At 58.5% G+C, this 16,784-nt stretch overlaps 1 protein-coding gene across 2 annotated transcripts in view; it reads left to right on the top strand.

Moving 5' to 3' along the window:
* The first annotated feature begins 5,386 nt into the window (after nucleotides 1–5,386).
* The window catches only part of ALDH1L1 (aldehyde dehydrogenase 1 family member L1), a 43,372-nt gene continuing 31,974 nt past the window's right edge, over nucleotides 5,387–16,784 (top strand). Inside the window, exons 1-8 of one of the 2 annotated variants that reach the window (XM_022562499.3) lie at nucleotides 5,387–5,534; nucleotides 6,897–7,131; nucleotides 7,908–8,073; nucleotides 9,699–9,800; nucleotides 10,548–10,637; nucleotides 11,766–11,903; nucleotides 13,839–13,964; nucleotides 16,445–16,536. In XM_022562499.3, the coding sequence (XP_022418207.2) occupies nucleotides 5,408–5,534; nucleotides 6,897–7,131; nucleotides 7,908–8,073; nucleotides 9,699–9,800; nucleotides 10,548–10,637; nucleotides 11,766–11,903; nucleotides 13,839–13,964; nucleotides 16,445–16,536 (1,076 nt within the window). In that variant the 5' untranslated portion in view covers nucleotides 5,387–5,407. The remainder of the gene's footprint in view (nucleotides 5,535–6,896; nucleotides 7,132–7,907; nucleotides 8,074–9,698; nucleotides 9,801–10,547; nucleotides 10,638–11,765; nucleotides 11,904–13,838; nucleotides 13,965–16,444; nucleotides 16,537–16,784) is intronic. The other variant, XM_089919853.1, reaches the window with a different exon arrangement.

Raw genomic sequence — 16,784 nt, 5'->3', positions numbered from 1 at the left:
GCTCTGCAAGCCATCCTTTCATTTCCATAAAAGGTACCCTATGTTTGCACCTGTGTGGTCTCTCAGGCTGCTTCCTGCCAGAAATATTTGGGGGTGGGGGAGGGGAGTTCCAGAGGTCTCTTTTTATTTTGCACTGTCTCTCATACTTTCAGTCCAAGCTTTTGCCAATATAATTATTTTAAAAACCAATTGTGTCTTCTGTGAATCTTATTGAGGTTCAGTCCTTTGATCAGCTGGCAAACCCACTCAACCTCTTTGAGATACACCCTTCTCTACCTTGGGCTTCTGCTGAATGACAACTTTTTCTTTTTTTAAATTCATTTATTTATTTATTTTTTGTCTGTGTTGGGTCTTTGTTGCCGCGTGCGGACTTTCTCCAGTTGTGTCGAGCGGGGGCTACTCTTCATTGAGGTGCGTGGGTTTCTTGTTGCAGTGGCTTCTCTTGTTGCAGAGCACGGGTTCTAGGCACTCGGGCTTCAGTAGTTGTGGTGCACAGGCTCAGTAGTTGTGGCTCGTGGGCTCTAGAGCGCAGGCTCAGTAGTTGTGGCGCACGGGCTTAGCTGCTCCGCGGCATGTGGGATCTTCCCAGACCAGGGCTTGAACCCGTGTCCCCTGCACTGGCAGGCAGATTCTTAACCACTGCGCCACCAGGGAAGCCCTGAATGACAACTTTTAAGCTTCCCGGAAGTCCTACTGTTGAACCGAATACTCTGAGGTGCCACTTTTGACCTTTTTGAGAACTTAACAAAGGATCTTACAGCATACACTGGGCTTCATCTTTAGACCCTCTTTTCCTGCCATGGCCATGCCTCATGTTTCCCTTCGCCTGGGAGTTGTGTGTTAATTTTAGCATCACTTGACATCCAGAGAAGCTAGGAAATTTGAAAACCAGCAAGTTCTGGTTCCTTTTTATTTACCAGTCCTCCTTTGGCTTATCTGTCTTCTCTCACATTTTAGTATAAGCAGCAAGAAGTCAGGAGGCACCTTCAACATTCTGCCTGGAAATTGCCCTAGCTGGACAGCCCAGGTCCCTTGGCACATTTTCTGCTTTCCATGTTACTGCAGGTGGCAGTGCTGCCAGACTTGCTGCTTAAACTCCCCTCCTCTCTGTACACCCCCTAAGACTATGGGTTCTTCTCTGATTTCCTAATACCTTTTTGGGGTGTCCGATCTCCCAGCCATTCTTCCAGTGTCACCTGTCACTCTTCGTTCTCTATTCCAGCTTCAACGTTCTCACACAACTTTCCCACCCCAGGCTCCTCACATTCATCCATTTACTCCACAAGTTTTATTGAACACCTGCTAAACACAAGGCACTACACCAGGTGCTGGGGAATTCCTGCGACTGAGACCGTCTTTGACCTCGTGCTCCAGTGGGGGAGCCAGTCAGATAATCCCGAAAGCAGTGATAAACCTGCGGCTGAGCGGGTGCCTGAAGGAACACTGAAGCCCTTCTGTGGTCATGTGACGAGGGGGTCTTTCCTAGCGGGGCTGTGGTTAGGGAAAGCTTCCCGTAAGATGTGACCTTGAAGTAGGAGCCTCCTGAAGTACGGGTGGGTTTCCCGGAGCAAGACCTTGACAGCACGTGGAGAGTTGCTGAGCCAGTGAGTGAAGTTACCTGCCTGGCCACTTTCCCCTTATCCCGGCAGCCTTGCGGGTGCTCACAACCACGGGGCCTTTGCAAAGCCCTGTGGAGCCGGGAGGACTTTCCGCCCGCCCCGGCCCCTCCCCTCCCGGGCTCTGGCCTTGGCCGGAGCTCCGGGACTGGCAGGGGCCGGCCCCACCTCCCCACCGCCCAGGCCGGGCCAGCGCCAGCGCTGTCCCCTGCCCGGACCCGGACTCAGAGGTCCGCTCTGGCCAGAGACGCCTGCGCTCCTCCCGTGCGTGGTGAGTCCCGGTCCCCGGCGCCCCAGGGAGGGAGGCCGCCCCCGCTCGCGACTCCGGGAGCTCCGGAGGCTCCGGGGGCTCTGGGCTCTGGTACCCCGGCGGAGGCGCCTGGGGGCGCGCGAGCCTGGCTGGGGACGCGAGTCAGGGTTCTCCTGGGGGCAGCCGAGGCTCCAGCCTGGCGGGGGGGTCCCCTGGCTACAGGACCGCGGTGCGGGGCAGGGCCTGTGGAGGATCGCAGGATCGCGCAGCGGTGGCGTGGGGGAGGGCGGGGCGGCCTGGGTGGGCGTTATCAGCTCTGCTTACAGAAAAGGAAACTGAGGCCGGAGAGGGAAAGAGACGAACCGAAGGTGACTGGATGGTCCTGCCCCGCTGCGCCGCCTGCCCCCCCCAAGACCCTCACCCCATTTTCGGGATGGGGAATGGTCCCCCCTGATTGGCCAGATCTGGGGGCCGGGAACGAGGACCTCTTGTGATTGGAGAGCTCCAGCCCTCCCCCCGCCCGCGCCGCCGTCCTTCTTGCACCGGGGGAGGGGGCGGGGGGTGGGGAGCTGGGACCCCAGAGCCCCAGCCCCGCCCCACGACCTGGTTTGGGGGTTGCACTAGCTGCGTGTATTCAGAGCCCGGGCCCTTGGCGCATCTGTCCAGGCCCCTCACCTGCTACCTGCCTAGGGGAGACGGAATCTCCCTCAGGTACCGGAGTCGGAATTCAGTGTGCTCGGAGCAGGGGACCACCCCCCCCCGGGCAGGGTCTGGCCGCTGGGCTGGGGCGGGGGGCCTGGGGAGCCCGACGGTCCCTCTAGTGCCACCTCAGCCCCACAGCGTCCCCGGGAGGAGGGCACCGAGGGCGCCAACCGGGCGGGAGGCCCTCGTGGGCTCTGCGCCTCCCCCATCTGACTTAACGGGCGCCAAAGCCCAAGATGGGCTGTCCCTGCCCGGGGCTCCTGCCCCGCCCGCTCCACAGGTGTCTTCCCTGACCCTGCCTCCCTGCTTCCAAAGGGATCTTCTTTGTCCCCTTTATTTTTCCACAAGTAATGTACGCTCAATAAAAAATAAAAAATAAAAACATTCTGGAAAGAAAAAGAGAATTACCATCATCAAAAGACTTCCAAACCCCAAAACCCTAGCTGGTGACTTTTAATATTTCTGTGTGAGTCCTTCCAGGCTTTTTCTCTGCCAGTACACACGTGCACGTACATAAATACCACACACACGCATACATACCACACACACACCAAACACATACCATACACACCACACACATACCATACACACCACACATACCATACACACCATACACACACACACGCCACACACACATACCACATACACATACACACCACCCTCACACACATATCACACACCACACACACACACCACACACACATACCACACACACCACACACACACCATACACACCACACACACGTACCATACACACCATACACACACACGCCACACACACACACATACATACACACCACCCTCACACACATCACACACACCACACACGCACCACACACACATACCACACACACACACAGGACCACCATCCTCATTCATTTGACAGTGTCTTTTGCAGACTTTAATCTTGATGACGTCCAGCTTATTTTTTTCTTTCTTGAATCGTGCCTTTGGTGTTGTATCTAAAAAGTCACCGGATACTCAGTCATCTAGGTTTTGTCCTGTGCTGTCTTCTAGGAGTTTTATACTTTTGCATCTTACACTTACATCTGTGATGCATTCTGAGTTAATTTTTGTGAAGTGTGTAAGATGTGTGTCTAGATTCATCTTTTGCATGTGGACGTCCAGTTGTTCCAGCGTCATTTGCTGAAAAGACCATCTTTGCTCCATTGTGTTGCCTTTGCTCCTCTGTCAAACAATAAAGGTTTTAGAAGGCGAAGAGGACATCTCTAGGAACTTGGAGGAAGCAAAGATTTCTTAACCAGAATAGAAAGCCCACTAAGCATAAAGGGAGACTTTGATGCAGTGTACTATATAGAGTTTAAGAAATTGTGTTCGTCAAAAGGCACCACAGAGTAAAGAGTCCAACCACAGAACTGGAGAAGATGTTTCTCATAAATATATCTGACAAAGGACTCATAGTCTAGATTATTTAAAAACAAAATGAAACAATACCAAGCAAACAAAAACCTCCTACAAAATCAGCCAGGAAAAGATCACCCAGTGGAAAAAACAGACAAGAAGAAATCCAAGTGGCTGATAAACGTAGGAAAAGGTGCTCACCTTCATCAGCCATCAGGGAATTGCCAGTGAAACCCCAGCAGCATAGCTCCAGTCCCTGTCAGCAGGATAGTAAAATGAACAGATAGGAGGCTGCAACGCAAAGCACATGGAAATTGGTAAAACCACTTTGGAAAACTGGCAGAGGCTGGTAGGCTGAACATTTTCACACCTGGGACCCAGGAATTCCGCTCCCAGGTACACACCCAACGGAAGTGTATTCTTGTGTTCAGTATGAACCATGTGCCAGAATCTGTATCACATCCGTCTTGGTAATAGCTTCAAGCTGGAAACTACCCAGATGTCCACCCACAGTAGGATGGATACGTGAGCGTTTTTATTTACGCTCACAGGGGAACACCGTGGAGCAATGAGAATGGACACAGCACAGCTACATGGACAGCGCTAAGGGGAAACGATGCACAGAACATCACGCAGTGTGACTCCACTTATGTAAATGGAGCCCACGTGTGTCCTGCCTCACTGTTACCTAATGGGCTTCTGGAGTGTGTCTTCATCTGAGCACTGATTATACGGGTGTGTTCAGTTTGTGAGAATTCATTGAGCTACATACTTAGTTTGTACACTTTTCTGTATGTCCGAAGCATGTAGTACTTCAATAAAATTTTCTCCAAAGATGTATATTTTTGTAGATAGATAATTTAAAGAAACGTATCAAGTAGATAATAGGTTTTACGGATATGAGCATGGTGAATGAATGAGCAAACTTTGGTCCAGCCGCGCGTCTTCCCATGCAGCCCAGTGGCCCCTGTCGCACCTCCCACCCCACCTTCCGTCCTCGGCCCATCCGCTGGGCATCTGCCTCTATGCAGCCAAAGTCCAGGCCCATTGCTGCTTCCTGCCCAGGGAGAGCCTGGCAGCATTTGAGGAGCATCTTTCTCATCAACAAGTGAGGAAACTGAAGCTGATGTGACTTGACCGAGGTCACAGGACTGGTTAGTTACAGAAACGTGCTCAGATACGCCTGGGAAGACACCACACGCAGCGCCCCATGCCGTGTTGGAGGTTCCAGGGAGGAGTCCCCGAGGCTGTGCTCGCACGCGACTCACGCTGCAGAATCTACAGGCCCACCGTTCAGGACCTCTTCCTTCGTTCCTCATGCGGCCACCTCCCCACAGTGGCCGGCGGCCCAGGGAGCCCAGAGCTGGGCCGAGGGGTTGGGGCCGGGGCGGCTGGGCTGCCCCCTTGGCCCAGCGAACCCTGTCTGACGCCGAGGCCGTATTCCTTTCCCAGGTCCTCCCGCCCTGGCCCCGCTGCCATGAAGATCGCAGTGATCGGACAGAGCCTGTTCGGCCAGGAAGTTTACTGCCACCTGAGGGAGGAGGGTCACGAGGTCGTGGGCGTGTTCACTGTGCCGGACAAGGATGGGAAGGCGGACCCCCTAGGTGAGTGGGTGGCCCAGGAGCACGGAGAGGCGGTGCCCCGTGGGCGGTGGTGGGAGCAGAGCCTGCGGGGTCTTGTGTGGGGCCGTGGGCTTCCCAGGACAGAGGCGGCCACTCATGGTCCGCCCCGGATCCCGCTCAGGTGCCAGCTGGCCGCTGGGCTTTTCTGGAACCAAGTGGACTGCAGGGTGGGGCCTGTGTCCTGGAGAAGGGCCGTGGAGAAGCCTGGCCTGCTCCCAGGACCCTTCAGTCTGACCACTCTGGGCTCCCCCCGGCCGCAGCACCCATGCTCTGAAAAGGCCCCTAGGCGGGAGTCACTGCGGCCAACGTTCTCAGACGTGAGCGGGCCCTGCACCGCATCTCGGTGGGCACCTGTTGAGCAGAGTGCTGAGACCCCGACGCTGCCCCCGGCGGACCCCCTGGAGTTTCTGCTCAGAGGGATGGGAGGGACTTGAGAGTCACATTTCTAACAAGTTCCCGAGGGCATCTCAGCAGTGCAGCAGGAAGCAGGGCCCTCAGCTCGATGAACAGACCTTCAGGCCCCTCCCGGGTCCTTCTCAGGCCTGATGGGTTCAGAATATGGGTCCGGACGAGGAAAGGGGCCTCGCGGGGCTGCCAGGCCCCAGGGCTTGGTGCATTAGGAATAGAGAGTCTCCCCAGATGGAGAGTGCAGGCTGCCCCCATGCCAGCCAGACCCGGCTCCAGATCTGAGCCCACCACAACCCATAGCACAGCCTGAGTCCTGCCCGTAGCCACTCAGGGACCCCTGACAGCAGCTCTGAGCCTGGCTGGGGCTGCTTCTTGACCTGACATCAGATGTCCAGCAGATGTCCCTGGTCACAGTGGGGACAACTTTTGCAAGCGTGGTCTGGTCTGCTCACGTTGACCCACGTCCCTGAACCCAGGGCACAGAGGCAGAGGGACTGATAGTGGGTCAGGTCAGCCAGGGCCACACACCAGCCAGGTGTGTACCAGAGAATCGAGGGCTGGGAAGTGCTGGACAGGGGCTGAGGGGCAGGCAGAGGCAGGAAGCTGCATTCTAGAACTTGGGGACTTGCGGACTGCACGTCAGACCCGTGGGAGGGCGCCCTGCTCCGGGCAGCTAAGGAGGCCAGGGGTCAGGCAGGCGCCTGGGAGAGGGAGGCGGTCAGCAGAGGTCAGTCCTGGCACAGCAGCTCCTGAGACCTGGGCCTTGGCCGGCGCCGTCCCCTCTGGGCTGTCCAGAGCAGCCCGGCTGGGCAGGGGGGGAAGTTGGGGGGACAGGCTTGGGGAGGGGGTGCGGGAGCCACCCTGCGGGGCAGGCAGAGGTGCTGAGTCGGAGTGGGTGCAGCAGTGGGGAGCAGTTTCTCACCCGCTGTCCCGCAGGCCTGAAGGCCGACAAGGATGGAGTGCCAGTGTTCAAGTTTCCTCGCTGGCGGGCAAGGGGACAGGCTCTCCCCAACGTGGTGGCGACGTACCAGGCCCTAGGAGCCGAGCTCAATGTGCTGCCCTTCTGTAGCCAGTTCATCCCCATGGAGATCATCAGCGCCCCCCGCCACGGCTCCATCATCTACCACCCGAGTCTGCTCCCCCGGCACCGGGGGGCCTCGGCCATCAACTGGTGAGACAGGGCCCAGACACCCCACCTGCCTGAATCGTCCCCGTCCCTCAGCCCGGAGCTCTTCTCTGCGCCTGAGGAGCAGGTGTCACGCGGTGCCTTTGCGCGCTGCTGGACGGCGTCCATGCGGTAGATCACAGCACGATCCCTGAGGAAGAACTGGGGTCAGGCAGCGCCGCGCACCCTGCGTTCTCACAGTGAACCGCAAAGTGTTCCCGTCCTGCAGCGGGGTTGCCGGGGCAGAGTGGGCTGAGGGGCTCCCTGAGGCCTGCTCTGACCCCCTCCAGCTACCGGTGCTTTCAGCAGCCCCCCACTTGGAAAGAGATAGAGATGGAGGAAAGAGTCACCTGAACAACATAGTCTGAGACAAGAGGTGATGTATGTATCTGGAGGGTGGAGCCGTTCAGAGGAGCAGTCAGGAAGGGGAGACACCTGAGCTGGAAAAGAGAGCTGGTTTGTAGCCAGGCTGGTCTGATTAGGATTCAGGCTCCCTGACCTCCAGTCACGTCTCCTCACTTCTCTGGGCCTTAGTCTCCTTATCTGTAAAAGGGGCATACGATGCTGTTACACCAGTGGGGAGGAAAAGTTACACGAGGCGTTAAGGCTTTTAGCACAATACCTGGCACACAGTCGGCATCAGTAAACACCATTTTCCTTCTTCAGTCCTCCCCTGGGGAGATGGGGGTGTCCTGCAGGGCGGCGTCGGTCACAGGGGCAGCCCCCAGGGCCTCCTTCTCCTTCTTCCTTCCAGACTCAGGTTCCACTCCTCTGCTCCCTAGGACCCTCATCCATGGAGACAAGAAGGGTGGGTTTACCATCTTTTGGGCAGACGATGGTCTGGACACCGGGGACCTTCTGCTCCAGAAAGAGTGTGAGATCCTCCCGGACGACACTGTGAGCACGCTGTACAGCCGCTTCCTCTTCCCCGAAGGCGTTAAAGGGATGGTAAGGCTGCCCCCAGGGCCTCCCCTGCTGGCACCCCCACCCCACCACCACCCCACCCCGCCCAGCTCCAGCCTGCTGCCCTGAGCTGGCCAGGATTCTGGAGGGGGAGAATGCTCATTTCAGGGTTTCAGAGGCAGGATTAGGACATATAATATTGTATATGCGGGACTCTTGCTTACAACTGTCAGAACAACTTAACAAGCTTTAGCCAAAAAGGGACATTTTTGGCTCATTTAAGATAGAGACTCCAGGCAGGATGCCATCAAGCCTGGCTGAATCCAGAAGCTTAAGGCCTGTCATGGGATTCTATCTTTCTATTTCTTCACCCTGATTCTACTTTCCTCCGTTTGATTAGCTTCATCCTCAGGTTGCCCTTAAATGGGAGGAAAAGTAGTCACTTGTGGCTCAAGTTTTACACCTCTTGATTCTAGGGGAAGAGAAGCTCTCTTTCCCCTAGATATGAATAAAAAATCAGAGGAGACTCTGATTGGCTGATTCAGGTCATGTGATGACCCCAAGCCAATCACTGGCTGGCATGGGGGAGCACTCTGATTGGCAGCCTCTGTCACATGTTCCGGTCTTGAGGGCTTCTGGCCAAGGCTGGCCCAGGTGTGGTCATTGCACTGAATTCGCGCAGGAGGAGGAGGGCCGACCCAAAGGCTGATGTCAGAGCTGGTTGTGCAGGTCCCGTAGATGTGGTGTGTCTAGCCGGCGAGGCCGGCCAGGACAGGAGTCAGATGGGGACATCTCCATAGCACAGCAGTGGCTGCGCCCCCAGCCCTGGGCCCCATTATGTGGCCTTGGATCCACCTGTTCACAGGAGTGAGCAGGGAGACCTGCTGGAGGTTTGACGTGAGAGGCAGGAAGGGGTCATCTTGTTCATCCTACAGAAAACAACCAAGAGCATCCTTCAGGGCGGCGTCCAGTGGGCAGCCGCTAGTCACTGGTGGTTATTAAATTAATTTAAATGACTTGTAGTTAAAGATCAAGGTCATCAGGCTCACTGGCTACGTTTCAGGTCCCCAGAAACCACACAGGGCTGACGTGGAACACGTCCGTTACCAGGGAAGTTCCCCCTGGGCAGTCCTGCCTTAGAGGCTTCTGAGTTCTCCCAGCTTCTCAGCCTCGGGTCTCCGGGGGCTCCCACTACCACCTTCCCTCCCTCCGGGCCCAGCGCCTTGGCTCTCCTCCCCAACGTCCCTGACTTCTTCTCCACAACCTTCCTCTTTCCTGGAGCAGAGAAACTGCTTCCTGCTGAACTTATTAGGGACCTCCAAACCCATCACGCAGTCCAGGAGCCATTCTGCCTAAGAGACAAGGAAGGTTTTAGAAACGTGGACATTGGTGTGTGTTACACCGTAGAGGGCTTTAGCTTACATGATCTTCTAGGGCCTTGTGTGGGAGAGAGGGCGGGGTCTTGCAGTCATTGATCAGACTGGAAGTAGATTCGAGCTAATTTTACCTGTCCCTACAGCACCCACTCCGTGGGTGCCCGTCACGTGCCCACATGGTGCCAGGTGGGTCTGTTCAGTGAGTGGCCTGGTCCAGACTCAGTGTGAACCCAGGGTCTGAGAGTTGGGGGGCCCTACTGTTGGGGACACCAACCAACCCTTGTCTCTCCCCAGGTTCAGGCCGTGAAGCTGATCGCTGAGGGCAGAGCCCCCAGGCTCCCTCAGCCTGAGGACGGCGCCACCTACGAGGGGATTCAGAAGAAGGAAACAGCCCAGGTGAGTGCCAAGGCCCTGCCCACCCAAAGCCTGCCTGTACCCGGGCTGGGGAAAATGGGCAGCCAGGACGTACCTGTTAAAGGCCAGAAGAAAGAGCAGCCCCAGTGCAGGAAGCATGTGCTAGGCTCGAGTGGCACCTGGACAGGCAGGGAACGGGGTCTGTTTGGGTGCTTCCCGGTTCCTCCTTAGGAAGAGGCAAGTGGGCCCTCAGGGAGAAGAGCTGGTGCGGGGGGAGGGTGTAAAAATCAGCCGTGCTGCTGGCTCCTCATATCTGAGATGAGACACCAGAGGGAATTCAGTTCCTCGGGACTGTCACAGGTCGGGAGCCCAGGTGGGCCCCTGGGCTGTAGCTGTGCTCAGGGCTTGCGGGGTGCTCTGTCGGGATCTGTGTGAGCCCTGTAAGTGAGGAGAAGCCGCCGGGGGGGAGGGATGGGATGGAACAGGCCTGCACTTTGTGTAGGGCCTTGGCCATCCTGAGCACAGAACATTATCTCCCCCAGGCCATCCTGGAGTTCACATCCCGTGAAAGACTGAGGGTCCACGCGCACCCAGATCCGGGTTGCCAGGGGGAGGCCCAACCCAGCTCTGGGCCTCCGACTGGAGTCGAGAGGAAGCCAGACTTCCCAGCCCGTGCTCAGGGCTCCACCCAGTGTCAGGGTCATCAGGGCAGGAGGGGAGGCCAGAGGTGTTGCCCAGATGGTCAGGGAGAGGGGAGAGACCACTGAGCACACACGTCCTGCCCCGCAGATCAACTGGGATCAGCCAGCAGAGGCCATTCATAACTGGATCCGCGGGAACGACAAGGTGCCGGGCGCCTGGACGGAGGCCTGTGGGCAGGTGTGTCCCTGCGTGGCCGGGACGGGCTGTGCTCCGTGTGTGTCCCCTGGCTGCACAGCTATCAGAATGTGGCTGAAGTAAGCGGTACATAGCCATTGCCCAGACCCCCAACCCCAGCCAGGTGCCCCCGGCCCCCTCGGCCTTTCCCTCAGGACCCGCGCGGCTGAAGGAGAGGGGCTGGCGCAGAGCGAGGCCGCCAGGTCCAGCAGCAGCTCTGGGGTCGAGCTGTGCTGGTTGTCCGACTCTCAGCCCCGGGCTGTCAGAAGTCCCGAAATAGCGGAAGGAAAACTGATGAATCGGCGAAGTACTGCTAAGTAAGTTTATTGTGCACACGCGGAAAAGACGGTTCCGGGCTCGGGAGCCCTCGGACCACACGCGGTCTGTTGATGAGCTGTGAACTGAGGAGGCAGTGACTGGTTATAACAAGAATTTCCTCAAATGTTAGGGATTTGGCTAACGGTTACTTCATATCCATTTTGAGGAACAGTGCAAATTTTGCTTATGATTTCCAGAGACACAAGCAAGACGTGACTGAGGTCAAGTTGGTCTTGACCAACTTGCAAAATAAGCTAAATTAAGCTCTGCTCCTGTGACTGAACTGGTTTTGTCTGCTCAGGAACTCTACAAGGCTGGTCTGCATTTGTGTTTGATTTGAGCAGCTCTCAGAGACCCCAGGCCCAGCCCTGACTTGTCTTTGCCCCGGGGGTGGGGCCCTTTGGCCGAGCTCCGTCGAGGGCAGCCCTGTCCTCCATGGAGCCCCAGGCTGTCCCAACCCCTGCTCACAGGCTGGCTGCCAGACCGTCCAGGGTCTCTGCTGCCTGCGCCGCCACCAGACCCTCTGCACGGTAGCCAGGGCTTGGTGGTGTCCCCAGGCAGCACCCTCACTTGGCGATGCTGCAGCAGACCTCCTGCCGGTGACTGTCCCCCCGGGTCGGAGGTCACGGGCCAGTGTGCGGTGACGTAGGGCCCCTCCGAGGCCTCAGTGCCTTCTCCAGGTCTCGTCTGTGCCCCCATTTGTGCCCTGACCCTCACCCCCACCCCATGATTTCCCAGCTCCCCCAGCCCCTCCTGGCCCCCCACAGTGGGCCTCTCTCATCCAGCACCTTCTGCTTTTCCTGTCCTCAACAGAAGCTGACGTTTTTCAGCTCGACGCTGAGCACTGAAGGCCTGGTGCCCGAGGGAGAAACTCTGCCCATCCCAGGAGCCCATCGGCCAGGGGTGGTCACCGGAGCGGGACTCATCCTCTTCGGGAATGACGACCGAATGGTAACGTTGCTGCTGTGGGTCCTCTGTCCGTACTGTAGGCTGAAGGCCACACACGCCTGTCCAGGGGCTTGGGCCCCACAGGGAGGCTTCAGGCTTTTCTGGAGGAAACGGGAAAAGGAGACCACAGGCTCCAGGAGGGAAGACCCTCGACTGCTGGGTCGGCCGGCTTCTTCCCTGTCCCGGGAAGGCTGGCCCTGGGCTCTTCCTGCCCAGGTGCCCCCACCCAAGCTGGGTGCCCTGGGTGGGTGTCAGAGTTGGGGAGGCCCTCTCCGGGGAGCCTGGACCTGGAGTCCAGGTGCCCAGGGCACGGTCATTGGACCTCTGTGCCTCAGTTTCCTTCTCTTTGAACAAGGAAGCCACACCGGGCACATAACACGCTCTGACTCACCTTAGAGAAGTGCAGCTCAGAGTGACAGCTACGATTTATGCAACTAAATATTTATAGCATCTCTGCGTGCCAGGCACTGTTCAAAAACAGCTGGATGGTTTAATTTAGTTTTCCTAACAACCATATGAGACATGTATCAGTACTATACCCATTTTACCGAGTAGAAAACTGAAGCAAAGAGGTTAAATCAGCTGCCCATCTTCACCCAGGCTAGCCTGTGGCAGAGCTGGGAGTCCAGCCCTAGCTCTGGCTCTGAGGCCCACCGCTCAGCCGTGATACTCTGCCTTGGTGCTCACCCCACGCAGCAGTCGGCAGATCTGGGCCTTAAGGTACCAGGGGCAGAGAAGAAGCAGGACAGGCAGGGGTCTCTGAGCACTTTGGGGAATTTCAGCAAACACTGGGATGCTGAACGCTTGGTAGAGGTGGCACGCACAGGCCAGGTGGGTGTGGGGCAGCTTTCGTCGGACTGGCGTGAGCTCACGCTGGGTGCCCCCCCGCTGGCCTGAGGCTGCCTGCAATCTGCAGTGACTGGGAGTTTCAGGTATTCGTGGTTGATGCCTTCAGACGCTACGTATCTGTCTCCGATCATGTTCCCAAAGCAGATCTGAAACGAGAGCTCTAGTGCTTGTGAGTTATCGAGGGAAGCGGCTAGGGCAGAGGAAAATGCTCAGCAAAGATACAGGTTCTGGAGCCGTACAGCCTCCTTCTGCCCCCCGGGCAGGCTCTGCACTGTGAATTGCTTCTGCCGACTACGCCCCCGCATCCTCACGGCACTCAGGCCTGGGTTTCCACCCCCACTGGGGAAGGGTGAGGGGCAGCGAGGCGTAGCCCCTGGGCTTCTCTGCGTGACCATGACCGTGCTTACCCCCCAACAGCGGTCAGTGAGAAGGGTGCACATGTAGACCACTAGCGGCAGGCGGAGGAAGTAGGGGGTTGGGCTAAGTCCTCCGTGAATCCGTGAGGCCGGCAAAGTAAAGGAGCAGCCTTCGTGGAGACCCTTGGTTGAGCGTCTTTCAGGAACTTCCAGCTGGGGCCTGGCTAGGCTTTAGCTCCAGAAATCTCCAGAGCATCTTGGGAAGACAGCAGGGATGCGCAGTCAGCCGGGAGCCCGGCTGTGGTTCCGTCCGGTGTGTACAGAAGGTGCCGTTTTCATAGACCACTGTTACCCGACAGACGCGGTCCCTGCCGTGAGCTCACCTGCTTCTCTGCCCCGAGGGGCACCTGCTGACCTGTGCCAGGTTTCTAGGGAGTTTCTGGAAGCTGGGCTCTTGGGTGATTAGTTGTTTTCTCCATTGACTTTCAAGGTAGTGCTTGAATTACTTTAGTCTAACGAGTAGGCATCAGTTTTATAGGGTAACCCAGCCATTACTGGTTTTCGAGCTTGAGAGCATGGTGGGGTGGACGGCAGGGAAGGAGCTCGAGCGGGTCCCTATGGCAGCAGCCTCCTCGCCGGGTCTGGGCTCCCGGGCCTGCCTCCGGGGAGGATGGAGACGAGCGTGTGCCCACCGCTCGGGCAGCCTCGGGTCCCAACAGCCTTCCTTTGGCAGCTGCTGGTGAAGAGCATCCAGCTGGAGGATGGCAAGATGATCCCAGCCTCGCAGCTCTTCAGGGGGGCAGACAGCACTGGCCTCGAGCTGACGGAGGAGGACCTGGTCACCGCGGAGGCTGTGCGGGTAAGAGACACCTGCGAGGCCGCCGTCTGGTGGGGCAGGTCGTGCACAGCAGGTGCGTTTCACAAATCGCACCCCCTGGGGTCGGGCTGTGCACACCGTCTAAGGACGTATGTCCTGGCCCCGGGCACAGTGTTGTCCTGTCCTGTCACAGGGCTTCCTGATAACCCCCTGCCCCTCCTTCCTGTGCCACCGGGACCTAGGATTCGGCTGCTGGGTCCGACTCCTCTGGGGACACACTGTCAACAGTGGGCAAATAGAATAGCTGGAGGACCCAGTTGTCCTGCCGTAGGGCATGTGCGCCGGAACCTTCCGGAAAGGCCTCCCGAGAGGGAGACCCCCACGTGGTCACCAGCACAGGTGTCACAGTCGGCCGCCCTGGACTCCGGGCCACCCCTCCCGTGTGCCGCTGGACACCACTGCCCTCTCGGAGGCCCGGTGTCCCCCGCACCTGGAGTCCAGGCATCGGCCACTTCCCAGAACCGCCCTCCTGCTCTCTGCTCCACCCCCCTCTCCCTGGAAGGCGTGGTTTGGAGGGTGTTTAGCTGTGTTGCTCAGAGGGCGCTGGATGGATTTTCAGCTGTTCAATCATTCGGTCGTGGGTTCGCTTATTTGAGATAAGCGTCCAGACACTAGGGGTGTGATGGTCAGCAGTGTCTCTGCTGTCACGCGTGTCCCTTCTCACAGGAAAGAGAGCTGGCAAACGACCAGGCAAGGGATAAAATAATTTCTGACGGGAGATGTGCTCAGAGGGCAGTAACGGTGACGGGAACGAGGTGCCTGGAGGCCGGGGATGCTGCAGAAGGGAGTTCGGGGAAGGCCACCCTGGGTAGGGACGTGGTTTGTGCTGAGACCCAAGTGCAGAGAGACGGCAGGCACAGCAAATGCTGAGAGCCGGGGAGCCGCGGAGGGCCAGGCGGCGGCCGCGGGGCCACTGCATGCTCGTGACCAGTGCAGACGCAGGACCCAGCAAGGGGGGACGGGGGAGCCTGCCGGTCCGGGGGCCACCGAGCACCTCCTCAGGTGGAGGCTGAACATTCTGAATGTCTATTAAAAAAAAAGCCTGTTCATTCAAAAAGTATTCTTGGAGCAATTGCTCTGGCCCTGGGCCTGAGCCTGCCCTGGGGTTACGGGGCCAGCTGGACAGATTGCCTTTTGGAGCTGGTGGCCGAGTGGTACCGGGATGGCTGAGGCTGGTGGCAGAAGAGGTAACAGCTTAGTGGCACCTGTTAGGACCTCAGTACCGCTGGCCGTGAGCCCAACAGTCATAAGAAGAGCAGATGCTTCTAGAGTGTCCGGGTTACTCTAAACTGAGTTCCAGACGTGCAGCAGAGGCCTCATGGGCTCTGAGGCAGCATGGGCTCCTGCACCCCGAGCTCTGCCAGCCTCATTCCAGGGATGCTCCCAGGGCTGCCCCCAGCCCCTTGCCCAGATGAGGAGACCGAGGTAGGGGAGGCTGCCTGCATCTGACGGCTTGTCAGGTGCCGAGCTGGGGTCTGGACGAGGCCACGCGGCCGCTCGGGTTCCACACACCCCAGGAGGGCCGGTGTGCAGCACCCACACAGCGACAGTGACTGCTGGCCCCAGGCTGAGCGAGCGTTGCAGTCAGTGAAGGTTTGGAGGAAGAGGTGATTTAGCAGTTGACCTTGAAGGATGCCCAGGATTAAGTGTGAGCTGGGGGTTCAAGGAAGCCTGTCACCAGAGGGTGAGAGCCTGGGTGGAGGCCCGGGGAGAAGGGATGGCTCAGGACGGCTTCTGATGGTCTCCAGGAGGATGGGGGGGTGGGAGCAAATCCAGGGCAGCCTCCTGAGAGAGGCCAGGCAGGGTCAGCCTAGGGGTCGCCACGGGCTGGTCCTGGTTGGGCCACAGCCTGGAGCCCGGCCTGAGTATGGGCCTCCCAGTGCCTGCCCTGAAATACCCGGCTGGGAGCTGCCCAGAGAGCAGTTGTCCCGTTGTGTCCTGTCGTGACCCATAGGATGGCCCTCCTGTGCTGCCCACTCGGCTCTCACTGCCCTGTCCACGCTCGTCCACGAGGCCTGGGGCAGGAACCACTGCCCTCCACAGGCCCGGGACAGAGGGGCACAGAGCCAGCACCCCCCGCTTTGCTCTCCCTTCCACGTGGCAGCACCGCCACACAGTGTCAGGCGGGGACACCCACACTGGGCAACCCTCCAGGTGGGGCTGGCGGGGGGGCAGGTCTCGGGAGGAGCTCCGGCACATCTGTCCTCCCGCCCCCCTGGACCAGTGTGGGGACCCCCGCGAAGCTGTGGTCAAGATGAGGTGGGTGTGCGGACAGCAGCCTGGGCTCCTGCTTCCCCAGGGAGGCTATCACCCCAGTGCCATGAGGCACCCGGGAGCATCAGAGAGTGGAGTGGACGGGCCAGCCTGGCGCCGGGCAGTGCGCACGCACCCGGGGCTGTTCTCACCCCCGCCGCTCGCGTCCGGGCCCTGGGAGCCACGTGCTCACCACTCCTGCTTTCCAGGGTGCCTGGAAACGGATTCTCCCCAACGTCGTGGAGGTGGAAGACTCCACTGACTTCTTCAAGTCGGGGGCCGCGTCGCTGGACGTCGTCAGGTAAGGCCTGGAGTGGGGGTGGTGTCCCAGGTGTCTCTAGGTCAGGAGTCACCCTAAAATGGAGTGGCAGGAAACCATGCGGGTCAGGGATCCAGAAAGGACTCATGAGTGCAGGCCTCAGGCCCACCAGGAGTGGACCAGCGGGAGCTGGGACAGCTGGGCAGGCATGTCCTCCCCCAGGCTGTGTCGTGGCCCCAGAGCGGCCACTCTGGGACTTGGACGTCTAGCTGGTGGCTCCTGGCTCTACA

The sequence above is a fragment of the Delphinapterus leucas genome, chromosome 10, assembly GCF_059928025.1.
Source record: "Delphinapterus leucas isolate spDelLeu-1000000601 "Yukka" chromosome 10, BTC_Dleu_Yukka2, whole genome shotgun sequence".
In the NCBI taxonomy this organism is placed as follows: Eukaryota; Metazoa; Chordata; class Mammalia; order Artiodactyla; family Monodontidae; genus Delphinapterus; species Delphinapterus leucas.
Note: the sequence above shows the minus strand (reverse complement) of the source record. Positions and strands in the feature narration are given on the sequence as shown.